The sequence below is a fragment of the Oryctolagus cuniculus genome, chromosome 16, assembly GCF_051225735.1.
Source record: "Oryctolagus cuniculus isolate XC-2025 breed Fujian yellow rabbit chromosome 16, ASM5122573v1, whole genome shotgun sequence".
NCBI lineage: Eukaryota > Metazoa > Chordata > Mammalia > Lagomorpha > Leporidae > Oryctolagus > Oryctolagus cuniculus.
This window is the reverse complement of record NC_142882.1, coordinates 88,333,850-88,351,093: the sequence shown is the minus strand read 5'-3', so window position 1 is coordinate 88,351,093 and position 17,244 is coordinate 88,333,850. Positions and strand designations below refer to the sequence as shown.

The following is a 17,244-nucleotide window of genomic DNA, read 5'->3' as shown; positions in this document are numbered from 1 at the left end:
TGTGCATGTGGGCAGCACACGGGTCCAGGTGTGCGTGCAGGTGCAGGGTGCGAGTGGGAGTGCAGAATGTGGCCGTGCGGATGCAGTGTGTGGGCATGATGTGGGTGCAGAGTGTGGGTGCAGGGCATAGGTGCGTGTCCAGGTTCATGGTGCGGCCGCATGTATTGCGACAGACACATGTGCGGGTGAAAGGCACTGCTGTAAGTGTGGGTGCATGTGCAGGGCCCCGAGTGGGGCACAGGAGCCGGTGCAATGTGGGTGCAGGAGCGGCGTGCGTGCTAGCGTGCTGTATCAGGGTACAGGCACCGCGCGGGTGCAGGAGTGGCGTGTGCGGGGCGCGGATGCGGCGCGGTGCGGGTGCAGGACACCGGTTTGAATGCAGGGCGCGGGCCCGGTGCAGGTGCAGGGCGCGGGTGTGGCGCGGCGCGAGTGCAGGAGCGGCGTGTGCGGGGCGCGGATGCGGCGCGTGCTGGGGGCAGCAGGCGGGGCGGGCGCGGCGGCGGCGGCGGCGGCGGCGGTGACAGCGCTCCCGCGCCTCCCCGCGTAGGTGTGCGGCGCGCTCCTGGCGGGGACCGAGCGAGCAGATCTCGCGTGCGCCCGCCGCGCGCGCAGCCCAGCCCGGCCCCCGCCCGGCGCCGCGAGCCGAGGTGTCTCCGCGCCCGCGCCCGTGTCGCCGCCGTGCCCGCGAGCGGGAGCCGGAGTCGCCGCCGCCGAGCGCAGCCGAGCGCACGCCGTTCCCGTCCGCCGCCGCCATGGCCACCACGGTGACCTGCACTCGCTTCACCGACGAGTATCAGCTCTACGAGGATATTGGCAAGTAAGAGCCGAGGCGCGCGCGCTGGCCGGGCCCCCGAGGGCCGGGCCCCTGGGGCGCTGGAGCCTCGGCGCCGCCGGCCCCGGGCGCACTGCGGCCCGGCGCGCCCCCGGCTCCTCCGGGCCCCGGCCGGAGCGTGCGGCCCCGCGCTGCCCGACCCCGACCCCGGGCCCGGCGCCGCACAGCGCGGCGCCCGGGGGCCCGGGGCTCTGGACTCGCGCGGCGGGGGCGGCAGCAGGTGTCCCCCGAGCGCGGGGCAGACGTGACGCATTTGGCGGCGGGGAGGTCACCGAGGAGGGGCGCGCGGGGGCGGGCGCGGGGCCTGGTGCGCCGAGTCCGGCCGGCTGCGGCCCCGGGGGTCGCCCCCGCGCGGCGCGCTGTCCCCACCCCCACCGGGCGGCGGCGGCGGGGGCGGCGGGACCCGCTCCGCGCCTGCTCCTGCGCGGCCCCCTCCGTGCGGGTTGCCGGCGTGGGAGCAGCCTTGCGTGGGCCCCCGGCGATCCAGGGAGGATCTTTCCCTAGATTCTTCTGGAAACAGTTATTTGGAGGAGGGGGCGAGGTCAGGGAGTCCGGGTCAGGTCATGAAGGGTGGGGATGAAGGGGTGAGGCAGGGCTCCCGCGCGGGCGGCTCCTGGGGCTGGGTTTGGGAGCGTTGTTTTCGGGCTCCCGGAGGCAGCGAGGGGCCGTGATGGCCAGGCGCAGGTGGGGCCTCCTGGGAACAGGTGCCCCAGCCCCTGGACACACCGTGCGCTCCGCCAGGCGAGCCATGTCCTGCTTTGGGGTCTTCAGGTGCCGCTCTGCCCCTCAGGTCAAAGGCTAGGGAGCCCCACAGGTCCCCCTCGGCGCACCAAGGTGGCTGTGCCTGGCACCCCTTGGGCTGGCTTCAGAACTCCGGATCGCGCCGGGCCCATCCTTCCCCTCCCCCCCCCCCCCGCCCTCCCCCAGCTCTCCTGCGGGCGGGGGCGCTGGCGAGATTTCCTCTTACACTTGCAGCGGCAGATCCTTTTTTCCCCTTTACTAAAAAAGCGCCTGGTGGAAGCTTGTGGTGGGCGAGGGACGCTGATGGCTGATAATTGTGGAGCAGCCGCGGGAGGGGTGCGCTGCGCGCCTTCCTTCTTCTCTCTGCACGTGGGGACACCCCAGGTCAAGCAGGCCTGGGGGCGGCCTAGGGTGGAAGTGAGGGGATAGGGGCAGCTCAGGACCCCTTGGCGGAGGCCTGTTGGCTGTGGAGGGCCGCCCTGGAAGGAACAACCTTCCGGGGCAGGCTGGGCCGGAGGCAGAGAGGAAGAGGGTGCTGGGTGGGCTGGGGGTCCACGTGGGAGCCCTGGGTCTGACCCAGTGGTGCTCAGACCCCCCCCGCTGCCCTGTGTCCCCGGTGCTGTCTCCATGCTGTGGGTCAGGCAGGTGGCGGGCTGTCCCGGGAAGAGGGCAGTGGTCACTTCCAGGGACCTTCGTGGCCTCTCCTCCACTGTGTCCGGAATCACACAGGCCCTCACCCTTGGCATCTGCCAGGGCAGCCCCTGGCGAGTCGGGGGCCCCAGCCCAGGCTCATTCCATGTCTCCTGTCTTCCCTGTGGCATGGCCACCTTCCCTGGCCGCAGCTCGGGCTGGCTGGGTCCCCCCGCCCCCAGCCTCCCGTCCCAACAGCAACTGGTTATCGGCAGCTGCCGCCACCCTGAGAGTAGAGGTGTCTGGGGCTGACTCTCCTGGAGGGGCAGGTGGGGGCTGGAATCGCTCACTGCTTCCCAGGTGGGCAGGAGGAGCGGCTGGAAGGGAGTGGGTGCGATGTGAGGGGCCTGCAGCGACTTGGGACAAGAGGGGGCGTCGCAGCCAGCATCGGTCAGCTCAGCCCAGCTGAGCCTGTCTGGCCCCAGGGGAATGCCTGGGGTCAGGCAGCATGTGGGGAGGGGGCCGGGGCCGTGCAGGCGGGATCCGCAGCGGCCATGCTGGCTAGTTGTTGACAGGGCTGGCCGGGGCACAGTTGGTGCTGCCTCCCGGCCCAGGTGGACTGGTCCAAGTTTATTTAAAGCTGCAGCCCCTGGCACCCAGTCAGGCGCGCCGAGCTGCCCGCTGTCCCTGCTGGTGGATGGGCTGGGCCACGGGCCTGAGGCTGCTCGAAGGCTTCTCCTTCTCCTGCCCTGTCCTTTCTCCGCCTCTGCTCCTGGGTGTGCCCTGGGGGCCGTGCCACGGGTCCTGCCCACCTTGGGGCTATGGGTGTGCCCTTCAGTGTCCAGCCCTGTGGGGAGCCGAAGCTGTCTGGAGCCCAGGGACCCCAGGGGCAGGCGCACAGTGAAGCAGGGACGTCCTGGGCGGTGTGGACCCTGCAGTGCGGGTCTCGCTTGCTTTACATCTTGTAGATTTTTCAAAATTCAGAAAATACCAGAACTCGCAAAAGAAGTGCCGGTGGTTTGCCTGCTCAGGTTGCAAACTGTTCATCTTTTGCCACTTTCGCTGACTTCTCCCTTTCTCACAAGTTATAAGAAGTAAAGTATTACAGGCGAATACGTTAGGGAGCCCGTGGCCCCCGGCTGCGGTCGCACGTTTGTGTCTTGTGTGTTTCCTCGCGGCTCCTCAGGGCGCAGCTACACGCCGACGCGGGGACCACAGCCGATGCTTGCGTAGGGATTCTTGCATGTGTTTTCCGTGCAGCGTTGCTTTCCCTGGAAAGGCGGGTGTCGTGCGGTCCCTGGACGTGGCCCTCCCAGCCGCGGGTGCCCCGCGTGACATCCTGGAGCCAGCCTGGGCTCTCCGGCCCGCTCCAGGTGGGAATCTAGGTTGCCACTGCTTTCGGCGCTCCGCCGGCGCGGGACAGCAGCACACACGTGTTTGCTGGCACGGGCGTGAGGGCTGCTTTGGCGTGTCTCCCAGGAAGGGTCTGCAGGCTTCCCCTGGGGTGCTCCCAAGGCGTGTTAGGGTGCTACTCCCCTGTGCTGCAGGCCCTGGACTTGGATTGTAAACGCTGGGCAAGAAGTGGTGTGAATTTTTATGTCTTCCTTTTAGGGAGCCCTAGTGTCCTCAAAGTGTGGGTGCTGTCCATGGGAGGAAGCAGCTCCCTAGGGCGTCGGTTGCAGTTTTGGGGTCCATGAGCTCCTTTTGTCACCCATGTGAAGCAACACCCAGACAAGCGCCAAGAGGTCCGATTTGATTGGCGGCTCAGGAAGCCCTCTGCCCGCTCCCCGTTGAGACAAAGGGAGGCGGGCAGCTTGCCTGAGTTCAGATGGGCCCAGAACTGACCTTGCTGTGTCCTTGACACTGCTGGGGCTCCCCCAGCCCTAGGGAGCAGGCTGCCTGGCGGGCCATGGGCGGGCGGGGCGCTGCTGGCTGCCCCATCGCTGTCACCGTGCCCACCATGCGGAGAGCTATGCTCTGGGCTGGGGCGTGGCCTCTGGGTGGTTAATGGATAAACTGAGGACGTTCAGAGCAAATCGATTTTTGGGTTTGCCGAGCTCTGAGAGTGGTTGCTAAGGAAGAGGGGACGCGGGCGGGGAGGAAGTGCCGTATTTGCCTTTGGCCTCCCAGAGCGTGCCAGGCGCCACCCCTCGCTCCTGGGCCGCCCAACCAGCCTCCTGCGCTCCCTCGGGTGCCCGCACACCCTGCCCCCCCAGCTCCTGTCTTGTCCCCGGTGCCCCACACCATCTCTCATGCGGGGCCCCCTGCCCAGGTCAGCTGTGTCCCCAGGCCCTGGCCCCAGAGGTCTCCTCCCCGTGTGCGGAGCGGTGGGTGCGGCGGGCTCTGGCCCTGACTCGGTAATGAGGGTAGTTAGGAAGGAGGCGCCCGCGCGAGGCTGCCGGCCGTGGGGCTGGCTGAGTTACTATGTACTGGTATTTTTATACCATAACCTACTTTGGTGGAGAGCTAAGAATATACCTCGTGCTTGCTACCCGACTCCTTCCCTCCTGGTGACAGTCGCTAGCACCTCAATGGTGCTGATTCCGTCTGCGATTGGGTGTTGTGGTCATTGCCAGGGTTCAGGAGCGGGGACAGAGGCCTGGAGAGACCCTGAGCCAGCAGAGGTCGCACAGGGTCAGAGCGACTCTGAGAGCCACGTCTGGTGCCCTCAGGGGTCTGGACCCTCGTCCGCGCCGTGCTTCCCACGTGCTGCTGCTGCACTGTGCCCCCCTGCTCCTAGGCTCTCGGATGTGCCTGCCCGCAGCCGGCGGCTGGCCGGGCTGTGTTTGTGTTTTCCAAGCCGGGGGCACTGCCCACGGCTCCCCTGTGTGAACCGTCACAGCCTTTTCGTTCTCTCTCTGTGACAGCCGAATCTCTGGCCCCGCTTGAGGACATGCACGTTTTGATTTTATTGCACAGTTTACCAGGGACAATGTAGTCTCTCTGTAAGACAACACCCAAGCAACACGGCGTATGTGGGCACGCTCAGGGACCCTCACTGCTCAGAGGTGCCTGCACTGTGTGTGAGGGTGGCGGTGGAAGGGGCACACGCAGACATGCACAACGCACGCGTGTGAGTTTAAAACACACGTGGAACCGCCGTGCGCGTGCTCCCTGCGGTGTCTGCTGGGCACGTCTTCATGCCTCTCCCCCTCCCCCCACACCAGTCTCTTCTGTTGCTCAGTGTTGCAGGGTTTCTAAACAGATCTGTGTATTTTGAACCCCAAAATGTGGGACCCACCCTGTGATGCGTGTGACAGGATCATGGGACCCTGTGTGGGAAACCAGAGCCTGGAAGGTCAGGAGGTTGCGGCTCGAACCCTGTGCAGGAAGGGCTGTGTTCCTGGAGCGGCCAGGTGGGGGCTGTCGAGAGGAGGCGAAGGCAGGTGCAGGCGGATGCTGGCTCAGGTCCAGCCCCCCCCCCCCAAGGAACCGAAGGGCGCGTGCTCCCAGGGACAGAGGGTGGCTTCTCGCAGAAGCATCCCAGCGGGTGGCCCTGTGTCTGTTCACAGCCTGCAAAGAGGCCCTGGGGCTCACAGGTGGTTTAATGGAAATGACCACGTGGGGACACGTGCATGGTGTCTGCCCTGGGAGAACCTGCAGATGCTCGGATCCGCGATGCCCCCTCAGGGGTCCAAGCAAGGGACGGGAGCTTTCTGGAGATTCCAAATATGTTCTCGAAAAACGTTAATGCCCGCTCTCTGCCCCACAAGGCTGGCATCTGATCTGATCTCTCGTGAAGCATTTTTTACAGCTGTGAGTTACTGTGTGCGTGGAGACAGAACGAAAAATGCATTATGTATCAATGCAGTTTTAAACAAAATTATCATGTTGGCATAGCACATAGAAATATGTCCTTTATTCATTTTTATAAGATCTGCATTTATTTGAAATGGAAGCATCCTTTGTTGGTGGGGGTGGTGTTGCTTAGCTGCCGGGTCACTGGGTGGCCCGGGTCTCCTGGGCTGGTCACAGACTGAACCCCGGGCTCAGCTGTCAGCACACCTGGGCCTTTACAGGCTGGAATAATGACCCCAAAATCATGAAAGTTTGGGGTTTCTGTTAGCCCAAGACAAGCGCTTGTTGAATTCTGAAACAGATTGGCAGTAGCTGGGCAAAGACTTGGGAACATGTCGCGTAGGAGGCAGAAGCCACACAGCCGGCTGCCTGGGCGTCCACGGCGCCTGATTCCTCAGCTTCTGCGCTGGGGGAGGGGCTGGGGGCTCTGCTGGGAGCCCACCTGAGGTCGGGCACCTGAGGCTGGACCCGTGCAGGCGTGTGGCTGGTGTTCAGCAGAGGCTGCAGCACAGCCTGGGTCACTCAGGACTGCTTCCCTGAGCAGTGGCACACCCATCCTGAACGGGGCGTCCTTGGGGACCCCTGCCCCCAGGAGATGCAGGCCCAGCTGTCACGAAGCTGCACCCGGAGAGACTCTCTGTGCTCTGCTCAATTCGCCTCCCAGAATGTCATGTCTGTCCACGCGTGTCGGACTCCAGCCCCATCCGCAGAGCCCAGGGGTTCGACCCAGGCCATTGGTTGGGGGGGTTTCTGGGCCCCCTTAGGAGGCGGGTCAGCTCAAGATGGCACCCAGGCAGTGATTCTTGGCCTGCGCCGCATGTGGGAGGCCCCTGGGGAGGTGTCCAGGCCCCACCCCAGCCGGGGGTTTGGGGCAGCAGGGCTTCCGTGTGCTCCCCGTGGTGCCAGTGGTCCCTGCAGGTGCAGCACCCTGCCTCGCTCTCACCCTTGCCCTCGCCCACGCCCTCTCACACCCATTGGTTCTGCAGGAGCCCCGCTGTGAGTTTGCCTTCGTTCTCCATGCACCCAGTGCCATAGCCGCCCACAGCAGTGTTGTCCGGAGAAAATGAAATGTGGCCCCAAAGCGGAGCCACACGTGTGATCTAGAATTTTCTCCTCCTGTGAGCCTTAGTCCAGCAGTTACGATGTCTGCATTCCGTGCTGGAGTGCCTGCCTTCGGCTCCTGACCCAGCCCCCTGCCCGTGTACTGCTAATGGTTCAAGTACTGGGGACCCCAACACTTGCCCGGGGACTCGGACTGTGGTCCTTGCTCCTGGCGTTGGTCCAGCCCAGTCCCAGCCGTCGCAGGCATCTGAGGAGTGAACCAGCGGATGGGAGCTCACTCTGTCTCTCCCTGTTTGTATTTCTCTCTGCCTCTCAAATAAATAAAATAAAATAAATGTTTCCTAGCACTTAAAAGGAGAGTAGAAGGAAACAGGAAGAGGGAACTTGACTAAGGTATTTATTTCACCTGTACCTAACGCATGATTTCGGCATGTAGTCCGTACAAGGGCGTCTGCGTGCCTGGGTCGGCGTTTTGTCGCTACCAGTGAAATGCCCAGGGGAGAAGCCACTTGGGCAGGAAGGGGGTCCCTTGTCTGGTTTGGAAGTTCACAGGATCGGGCGGTGGCACGGGTCTGATACCTGACCAGTGTGGGGGTGGCACAGCTCATCCCGAGGGGCCACAGGCCAGGCAGGGAAGCAGAGAGGCGCGTGGGCCCCTCCCCCCGGCCCCAGCAGCTTGCTCCGACCTGATCGCGTCCCAGAGGCCTGAGCTCCACACCACGAGGCACTCAGTGTCCACGTTTACCGCGAACCATTGACCACTAATGTAGACGCCGGGGCCCAGGCTTTCCACGGACGCACTTTGGGGGACGCAGAAACAGTCGTCCAGGGGATTGCAGTAGACCGTTCTATGTCCTCTGGACAAGCCTTCGAAACCTGCTGTGCGCGTGACGCTGCGTGTCTTGGTTTGGGCCAGACACGGTCCAGGTTCTGGTGGTTTCGGGACAACAGCGATGGCTGGATGGGGTCACCAGGCCAGAGTGTCAAGGTCACCCTTTGCTGTTGGCTCCTTCCCATTTTTTTTTTTTTTTTTGACAGGCAGAGTGGACAGTGAGAGAGAAAGACAGAGAGAAAGGTCTTCCTTCCGTTGGTTCATCCCCCAAATGGCTGCTATGGCCCATGCACTGTACCGATCTGAAGCCAGGAGCCAGGTGCTTCCTCCTGGTCTCCCCCGCGGGTGCAGGGCCCAAGGACTTGGCTCCTTCCCATTTTAAAGGCTGCTTCTGAGGAGGGAAGTGACCGTCCAGACCGTCCGAGGAGGGAAGTGCCTGTCCGACCGTCAGAGGACGGAAGTGTCAGTCCGATGTCTGAGCTCCTGGTCGTCCCTGCTCATTCGCTCCTCCACAGCCTAGTGGAGCACTTGTGCCAGGCATTTCCTGGGTGCCCGGGCGGCACGGCCCTTGCGGTGTTTCTGCGGTGGGGAGAGGGAGCCACGTGCTGGGTGGACGGCAGAGGACAGGGCTGGGAGCAGCCGAGAGACGTGGCAGTGCCAGTGTGGAGGAAGGGAATGCGAAGTGAGCGCCGCGAGGCCAGGAGCAAGACGAGATGCAAAAGGCTAAGGCCAGGAATGGAGGAGGGAGCGTCGCTGAGGTCTTCCAGAAACAAATTTCCACCTGCGGGCCGGCGCTGTGGCATGGCAGGTTAAGCCTCCGCCTTCGCTGCTGGCATCCCTCGTGGGTGCTGGATTGAGTCCTGGCTGCTCCACTTCTGATCCAGCTCCCTGCTAAGGCACCTGGGAAAGCAGTGGACGATGGCCCAGGTCCTTGGGCCCCTGCACCCACATGGGAGACCCGGAAGAAGCTCCTGGCTCCTGGCTTCAGCCTTCCCCAGCCCTGGCACTTGTGGCCATTTGGAGAGTGAACCAGCGGATGGAAGACCTCTCTCTCTTTCCTTCTCTCTCTGTAGCTCTGTCTTTCAAATAAATTAAAAAAAATTATCTACAAAAACTGGACACTGGAGACGCGTGGGCGAGCCCTTCAGAAGGCGCAGGTGGCTGGAAGTGACTCCGGAGAACAGAAAATCCATCAGAACTTGACGGAGGCTGGAGGAGCGGTCCCGAAATCCACCCCCACCCCGAGAAGACACGGCATCCAGGTAACCTCCGGTCAGTCCTGACGCACTAACACCATCCTCAAACCCTCCCCAAGGGCAGGAGCGGAGGGAATTCCTCCCGACCGATTTTATGAAGCGAGTACCACCCCGCTGCCAAAGCCAGACTCCAGACACTGCCAGAGGCTTGCTCGTGAGGCTCAGATGCAGCGCTGTGTGAGAAAGAAGCCGTTGTGAACAAACAGGATCCATCCCGGGAACAGGGGGCTGGCATGGTGGGCGCAGCGGGTAAAGTCGCCACCTGGGACGCAGGCATCCCATATGGGTGCCGATTCGTGTCTCGGCTGCTCCACTTCCTACCCCAGCTCCCTGCTGTCGGCCTGGGAAAAGCAGCGGAAGATGGTCCAAGTGCCTGGGCCCCTGACACCCATGTGGGAGATCTGGAAGAAGCTCCTGGCTCCTGGCTTCAGCCTGGCCCAGTCCTGGCTCTACAGCCATCTGAGGAATGAACCAGCGGATGGAAGACATCTCCCCCCACCCCCCTCGCTTTCTGTAACTCTGACTTTCAGATAAATAAATCTTTTTAAGAAATCAATCTATATAATATACCAGTTGGCCAAGTAAACAAAGAAACTATGGCCATCTCGACACATGCAGAAAAAGCATTTGAAAATATCTAACACTCTTTCATGATTAAAAAAAAAACGAAATGAAAATGAAGAAACAAACAAAAACACTTAGCAGGCTAAGAAAAGAGAACTCAATTTGGAAAAAAACATTTATGAAAAGACCTCAACTAACATCTCTACAGAAGACTAACTTTCGGCTGCATTGTGTAGCGGTTAAGCTGCCGCCGGCAATGCTGGGCCACCCCATATGGGCTCTGGTCTGAGTCCTGGCTGCTCCACTGCCGATCCAGCTCCCTGCTAATGCACCTGGGAAAGCAGTGGAGGACGGCCCAAGTGCCTGGGCCCCTGCACCCACGTGGGAGACCTGGATGAAGTTCCTGGCTCCTGACTTCAGCATGGCCAAGTTCTGGCCGTTGCAGCCATTTGGGGAGTGAACCAGTGGATGGAAGATCTCTCTCTCTCTCTCTACCCCCCCCCCTTCTCTCTGTAACTCTGCCTTTCAAATAAATTACATAAATCCTGAAAAAAAAAAAAAAGACTAACTTTCCCAACTCCCTAAGCTTAGACACAATCAAGGATGTCTGCTCTGTCCATTGCCGTCAACACGGATGAGAGGTTCGAGGAGGAGCACTAGGGAAGAGGAAGACATCACCAGGCTTGAAAGGAATAGGGGAATCGCTCCTGCTTGTCGATGACATGATTTTGCATGTAGAACGTCCTAAAGAACCCACTAAAAACCATTAGAACCAAAAAACGAATTAGGCAAAGTTGCAAGATCAATATTCTAAAGTTCATTGCATTTAATTAAACGATAGCAATATTTATTCTTCAAATAATATTAGGAAAACATTTTTTATTTACAGTAGCATCTAAAGCAATAAGATTCCTTGTAATAGATTTAACAAAAGAACTACAAGATTTGTTTATTGAAGATTGTTGAGAGAAATTAGGAGACCTAAATAAATGGGAAGGGAGCCCGTCAATGGGAAGACCTGCTGTCATGAAGGTGACAGGGCGCTCCAGGGGGAGCCTGCAAAGACTCCAGCTGCGCTTTTGGCGGGAGTTGATGGGCGGGTCCTAGAATTCCCGGGAAAATACAAGCGGTACAGAGGACTCAACACAGTCTTAGAAAGGAAGAGCAAACTGGAGAACTCACGCCTTCCTTGTTCAAAACGGACGGCACAGCTGCAGCATCTGAGCCCATGTGGCGTTGACACGAGACGGACACACAGCTCCGCGCCGTGGGATCGTGTGGAGTTCATGTGCGCATCCAGAGTCGCTGGCTTTCACCAGGACGCCCGGACAATTCAGGGGTGACAGGATAATGGTCCATTCCACAGAGGGACGTCTGGGACCCACATGCTAGAGAGGGAAGCTGGAGCCCCACCTGACCTCATATACAGAAAAGCATCTCAAGATGTAGCAGACTTAAACACGGTGCAGAAGCCGTGCGACTCTTAGAAGCAGATGCAGGCGTACATCTCAGGGACCTCGGGCTGGCTAGTGGCTGTTTTAGCCGTGACACCAAAACCACAAGTAGCAGGAGAACAATAGATGCGTAGACAGCGAGTTCACCAAGGAGAACTTCCCTGTTTCACAGGGCACCAACGAGAGAGAAAGTGAAAAGGCGGCCTCTGCCTCTCGGGAGGGAGAGGCGATTTGCCAGCCATGGACCTCGTAAGGAATTTGTAGTCAGGGGATTTTGGAATTCCTACCACTTAACAGTAAGAAAAGAAACAACTCCATTTCAAAAAACGGGCAAAGGACCTGAACAGGCGTTTCTCCCAGAAGACTGCAAAGGGCGCTTCCTCGGAGATCCACCGGAGATCCACCGCTGGGTACGCACCCAGGGGCAGAAGCAGCCGTGGGCCTTGCCTGATGAGTGGCTGGAGAAAGCGTGGTGCAGCGGCACGTGGACCACCATCCAGGCCTGGACAGACGCGCCACACTGCCAGCAGGAGCAGCCGCAGAAGACTGGCGGGACATGGTCCCCGCAGATGGAGTTTGTCGGGGCAGGAAGGGAGCCGGGCGCGGCTGGCGAGCCAGATGTTGCTCGTGGCTGGGAAGAAAGCATTGACACTTAGCCTGGGTGACCTGCGTTCAAGGCCTCCGCGCCGCACGCCGAGGCGTCCGCCGTCCACCAGGACGTTAAAAACCAGAGTAAGTGAAACCTGCCTGGGGAACAGAAGCTCCCGTGTCTGGATCCTGGCGGAAGTGACTGCCAAGGCCCAGCCGGCGGCCCTGGCAGGGGTGGCCCTGGCAGAAGGGCGGTTCTGGCCGGGCCACCGCCCCCAGGGCAGCCTCGGCCGCGGAGCCCCCCCTCGGAGGAAAGCCGGTGAGCGGCTGGTGCGTGGGGCGCGTGCCTGATGACTGTGTCGCTAAACTTAGCTGCTCCCTGGGCCTCTGCCTGACCCTAGCTCAGAGCCAGGCTCCGGCCAGACGCTGGGAGGGGCTGGGGGGGGGCAGGCTCCTGCTGGGGACCAGGGTGCAGGGCCCCTCCCGGGGGTCACCAGCCACCTGGAGAAGCGGCCCCACCCTGCCATTCCTGTTTCTTCCACAGCAGTGAGGGCTGGAGCCCGGCCACTGTGCCACTGCACTCTGGGGGCAGCCTTTCAGAGGGTCCTGCTGCTAAGACCGATGTCCTTCCAGATGTCACCCGAAGGCCGCCACGTCCTGTCCTGAGTGTCCCTTAGGACTGCCCCATCTGAGGCTGAGCCCCCACAGGGGTCCTGGTCTCTCCTGGAGATGGATGGCAGAGCCTGGGTCTCCTCCCGCCCGGCCCGAGCCCTCTGCCGCCCAGCCCCGTCTCACCCGCCGCTCTCGTGCCCTGTCACCTGGCCCCTCCTGGCCAGAGCCCTGACCAAGCCACGTTTGTGGCGCTCCCCACAGTTCCCCGGCGGCCTCAGCCCCGCTGCATTTTGTCCTTGTGTCTGTGTGCCCTGAGCGACGTCGCTTCAGTGTGCTGGACAGCCTGGGAAGGGGTCTCGCTCTTGCTCTCTCCTCCTGGAGCTGGGGCTGAGTGGGGACGGCCTGTGCCTGCGTCCACACCAGGGTGGGAGACACACAGGCAGTTTCTGTTATAGACAGGGATTTCTTTTGAAAGGCAGAGTCTGGACGGGGATGGGGAGCTCTTCCGTCCACTGGCTCACTTCCCAAATGACCACAATGTCCAGGGCTGGGCCAGGCTGAAGCCAGGAGCCAGGAGCTCCATCCGGGTCTCCCACGTGGGTGCAGGGGCCCGAGCACCTGGGCCATTTTCCACTGCTTTGCCAGGTGCGTTAGCTGGGAGCTGGATGGGAAGCAGAGCAGCGGGGTTTGAACTGGCGCCCCTCTGGGATGCCGGCGGTGGCTTTGCCTCCTGCATCACGGCGCCGGCTGCGGCCGTTGCTTTGAGCTCCCGGATTTCTGGCCGGATCAGCATTCATTGTTTCCCTCGGGATTTTTCTTGGCGGTTGGCAGAAGTTAAGGTTTGATTTGCCACGTGGCAGGGCCGTTTGCAGGGAGTGTTGCAAGGCTTCGCAGGGCTTCGGCGCCGCGGCTGCTTAGCTGCCCTCCTTTTCCGGGGTGGGATGCGTGGAGCAGCAGGGTCCCGCTGCAGCCATTGTCAAGTGCCCAGTTCCCACGTTAAGCACCTTACATCAGTGTGTAGCCATTGCCACCACCCGTCTCTGGAACCTTCTCATCTGTCCTGTTCCCCTCCCCTGGCCCGGCACTGCTGGCCCGCGTTCTGGCCCGGTCAGTGGGAGGCCCCCAGGACGCGACCTGTCTCAGCACGATGCCCTCCGGGTGCCCCTGCACCGTGGCGTCTGCCCAGATCCCCTTCCTGGAGATGGCTCTGCGAGCTGCACCATCGCGCGCGTCCGACGGGGGACGCCGGGGCTACCGGCACCTCCTGGCCCTTGTGAGTGACCCGTGGAGACGCGCCGCGGGGTTCCTCTCCGGGGCAGAACTTGTCACCCGGTGTCCCACTGGCCTCCAGCGCCCTGGGAACCAGCAGGTGGGGTCCCTACCGGCCCCACGTGTGGCGCAGTGGAAACCCCATGACAGCGCTCACCCGTGGGCGGACGCGGTGGACACTTCCCAAGTCTTCTTCCTCGAGAGCAGAACCTAAGAGGAGGGAGTCCGATCCACTTGAAATGTAAAAGCGAAACTGAACGCGGACGCTGACGCACACCTGCAGGAAGGGAACCGCGCAGGCACAGACGCGGTGCCGCCCGCAGCCCCGCCTCGGGCTCCGTCCTCCGGCCTGGCTCTGCTCAGACCCTCGTGGCTTTGACTCAGGGCCTGTCCCTGGGCGTGGCTTGTCTGCAGTCTGTGGAGGGATGCGGGGAACTGGGCGGCCCCTCTGTTCTGGATGGCTCAGAGCTCAGGTTCTGGGGACATCCTGAGGGCACAGCGGCTGTGTCCCCTTTCCCTACAGGCGAGTAGCATGGCCTGGGCCCAGGGAGGCAGCTGTCCCAGACCCAGGCTCCCGCAGGGAGCCGGGAGCTGCTCCTGGCCCACCCTGCCGGGCAGGAGATGGAGGCAGGCTGGCTGGGCAGTGGTGAGGGGCTCCCAGGGGCTGTGCATGCAAGGTGGCAGCTGGTGCCTCGTCTGTACCTTGCGCTGCCAGCCTTGGGGCCAGCAGTCACTGGCGTTCCCTGAGGAGGACCAGGCCTGGGTCCTGCATTCCTGTTCTTGCCTTTGTGACCGGGTCCCTGCAGACCCAGCCCTGGGAGGGTAGCTGGACAGGTCCCGGGGGAGACGCCCAAGGGAGAGGCAGGGGGTGGAGGGGAAGGCAGCAGGGCCTGTCCCAGTCCCTGTGTCCCCACAAACGGCTGTCTTCCTCCAGCCCACCTGGCCTTCCTGTCCAGTGTTCTGGACACCACGCCCGTCCTGGGACAGGCTTGTCCTGGCACAGCTGCCTGCTGGACGCTGGGGGCCGAGAGAAGGGACGCTTGAGAGGGCGGAACAAGGGCGCACCCCCATCTCCGTGGGCTGTGTGGGGAGAAGCAGGTGTGCACACGTGTGCAGGTCGGCGAGGAGCACCCAGGGCTGCCCACTGAAGGAAGCAGGAGCCACAGAGTGTGGGCCGAGGACCATGGCTGAGGGCCGCAGCCGCTGTGTGGTCGCCAGCGGGTGGTTCCGTCCTGGAAGGCCCCAGGGCTCCAGGTGTAGGCAGGAGAGGAGCGCAAGGATGCAGCTGAGCTGGGCGACGCCACTGAGAGACGGGGACGGGGAGGACGCTGTGCCCGCCCCACTCCTCTGTGCACGCCCCACTCCTCTGTCCACGCCCCACTCCTCTGTCCACGCCCTCCTCCTCCTCTTCTTCCTGCTCCTCCTCTTCCTCCCCCTCCCCCTTCTCCTCCTCCTCCTCTTCCTCCCCCCTCCTCTTCCTCTTCTTCCTCCTCCCCCTCCCTCCTGCTTTCTCAGATTCCTGGGTCATTCTTCTGTCCTCTCCTCCTCCACCCCACAGGAGGGTGCTGTCTGTCCCTAGGAGACTGCATTGGCAGGGCGGGCAGGCCCTGAGGAATGCTGTCCAGAGGGGCCAGCCATTCTTTGGGGACACCTGTGCTCTGGAGAGGCCGGGGGCTGCCTCAGGGCGTCTCCTGGCATTGGCAGCCGCACCGGTGAGGCGCACCATGTCTTGGTGCTTCACTGGGCCCGTGGTTTCAATGCCGGGGTCCTTGGTTCATGTATTTTTAAAATATTTATTTATTTATTTGAAAAGCAGAGCAACGGAGAGAGAGATTTCACTCCTGAAATGGCCACGTCTGGGCCAGTCGAAAGTCAGGAGCCAGGAACCCGCCCGGGTCTCCCACGGCGGGGGGTGGGGCGGGGGCGGGGCGGGGGCGGGGCAGGGGCGGGGCGGGGCCTGAGCCCTCCCGTGGGCCGTCCTCTGCTGCCTCCCCAGGGGCATCATCAGGGAGCTGGATCGGAAGCAGAGCAGCAGGGACTCGGATGTGCAATGCCCGCGCTGCGAGCAGTGGCTTGTAACCCTCTCCACCATAAAGCCCGCCCTCTGCTATAGGATTTTTTTCAGGAATTTTGTAGTTTTGCATTTTTACATTGAGGTATGTGATGTACTTTCAGCTCCTTTTTGTCAGAAGTGTGAGGTCTGTGTCTAGATCCGGGTTGTGTCCGAGTGTCCGGTTTTCCAGGCACCACCGTTGAAAGGCTGCACTGCTCTGCAGCCTCTGCACACCCCGGACTTGGTTTGCATTCCCTTCCACATCGCGTTGGCTGTCCAGTGTCCTTTGCCTCGCATACAGACTTCAGGATGAGTTTGCTGACTTACACAGCACAGCTCCCCGGGATTTCTGCTGGGAGTGCACTGAGGTCCCCGTGTGGAGACGTGGGAAGACCGGGCCTGTGACAGCAGTGAGTCTTCCTGCCCAGGAGTGGGAATTTCTCTCCGTTTGTTTAGTTCTTTGCTGTCTTTCGTCAGAGGTCCAGCTTCCCTCACGTAGATCTTGAACCTGTCTTGTTTGGCTTGAGCCTGCGTGTTTCCGTCCTGGGGGTGCTGGTGTGAACGGTGTTGTGTTGTAAACCTCGAATCCCAGCTGTCCATTGCTGGTCTGGAAGGAAGCAGTGACCTCTGGTGCTAACCTGGTGTCCTGCTCCGTGCTCTGGTTGCCTCAGGGCCAGGAGGGTCTGAGCTGTTGTGGAGATGGTTGACCTAGACATGTCACGTGCCGGCAGAGATCAGTCTAGCTCAGCTGGTAACTGCCTCTTCCTGTCTTGGGCACTCACCAGGGCGTTGCATTGCAGCGGTGGAAGTGAACACTCGCTGTGTTCCCGATCTCAGCGGGAAGATGCCAAGTTGCCCACCGTGAATCTGGAGTCAAGCACAGGTCTTCTGTAGATCTTTCTAGATCAGGTTGAGGAACTCCCCCTCTAGTCGTAGTTCACCGAGAGTTTTTACCGTGAAAAGGGGTTGGCCTTGGTCCAGTGCTTTCTCTGCATCTAGTGATGGATTATATTGACTTTGAACAAATCACTATTTATTTGTAAGGCAGAGAGAGAAAGAAGGAGAGAAACTGGGGCTGCAGCTGGGCGGCAGGCAGGCAGTGCAGGTCTCCCTCGTGGGCTGCAGGAACCCATTTGAGGGTTTAACCAGCCTTGCATACCTGGGATAAAGCCCACTTGGTCATGGTACATGGTTTCTTTTATACCTTGTTGGACTGAATTAGGTAACGTTTGATGAAGATTTTGGCGACTGTGTTCATGAAGGATAGTGGTCTATAGATCTCTCGTGATGTCTTTATCTTTGGTTTGGGTATTGGAGTGATTCTGGCCTCGATGGATGAGTTAGGAGGTATTCCCTTTGCTCCTGTTTTCTGAAGGAAGTTTTATATAATTGCTATGATTTCCTCCTTAAATGTGCGGTGGAGGAGCCAGATCTGTGGTGTTGTAGGTTAAGCCTTAGCCCGCGGTGCTGGCATCCCATATGGGCGCCCGTTCAAGTCCCGGCTGCTCCACGTCTGACCCAGCTCTCTGTTGATGGCCTGGGAGAGCGGTGGA

General features: G+C 61.3%; 1 protein-coding gene across 8 annotated transcripts in view; it reads left to right on the top strand.

Moving 5' to 3' along the window:
- Positions 1 to 553: 553 nt before the first annotated feature.
- Positions 554 to 17,244, top strand: part of CAMK2B (calcium/calmodulin dependent protein kinase II beta) — a 75,250-nt gene continuing 58,559 nt past the window's right edge. For 2 of the 8 annotated variants that reach the window (XM_051853054.3, XM_051853052.3), the window contains exon 1: positions 559 to 817. In XM_051853054.3, coding sequence (XP_051709014.2) covers positions 753 to 817 — 65 coding nt within the window. In that variant the 5' untranslated portion in view covers positions 559 to 752. Of the gene's footprint in view, positions 818 to 17,244 lie in introns of all 8 variants that reach the window. The other 6 variants (XM_051853040.3, XM_051853045.3, XM_051853043.3 and 3 more) reach the window with 6 other exon arrangements.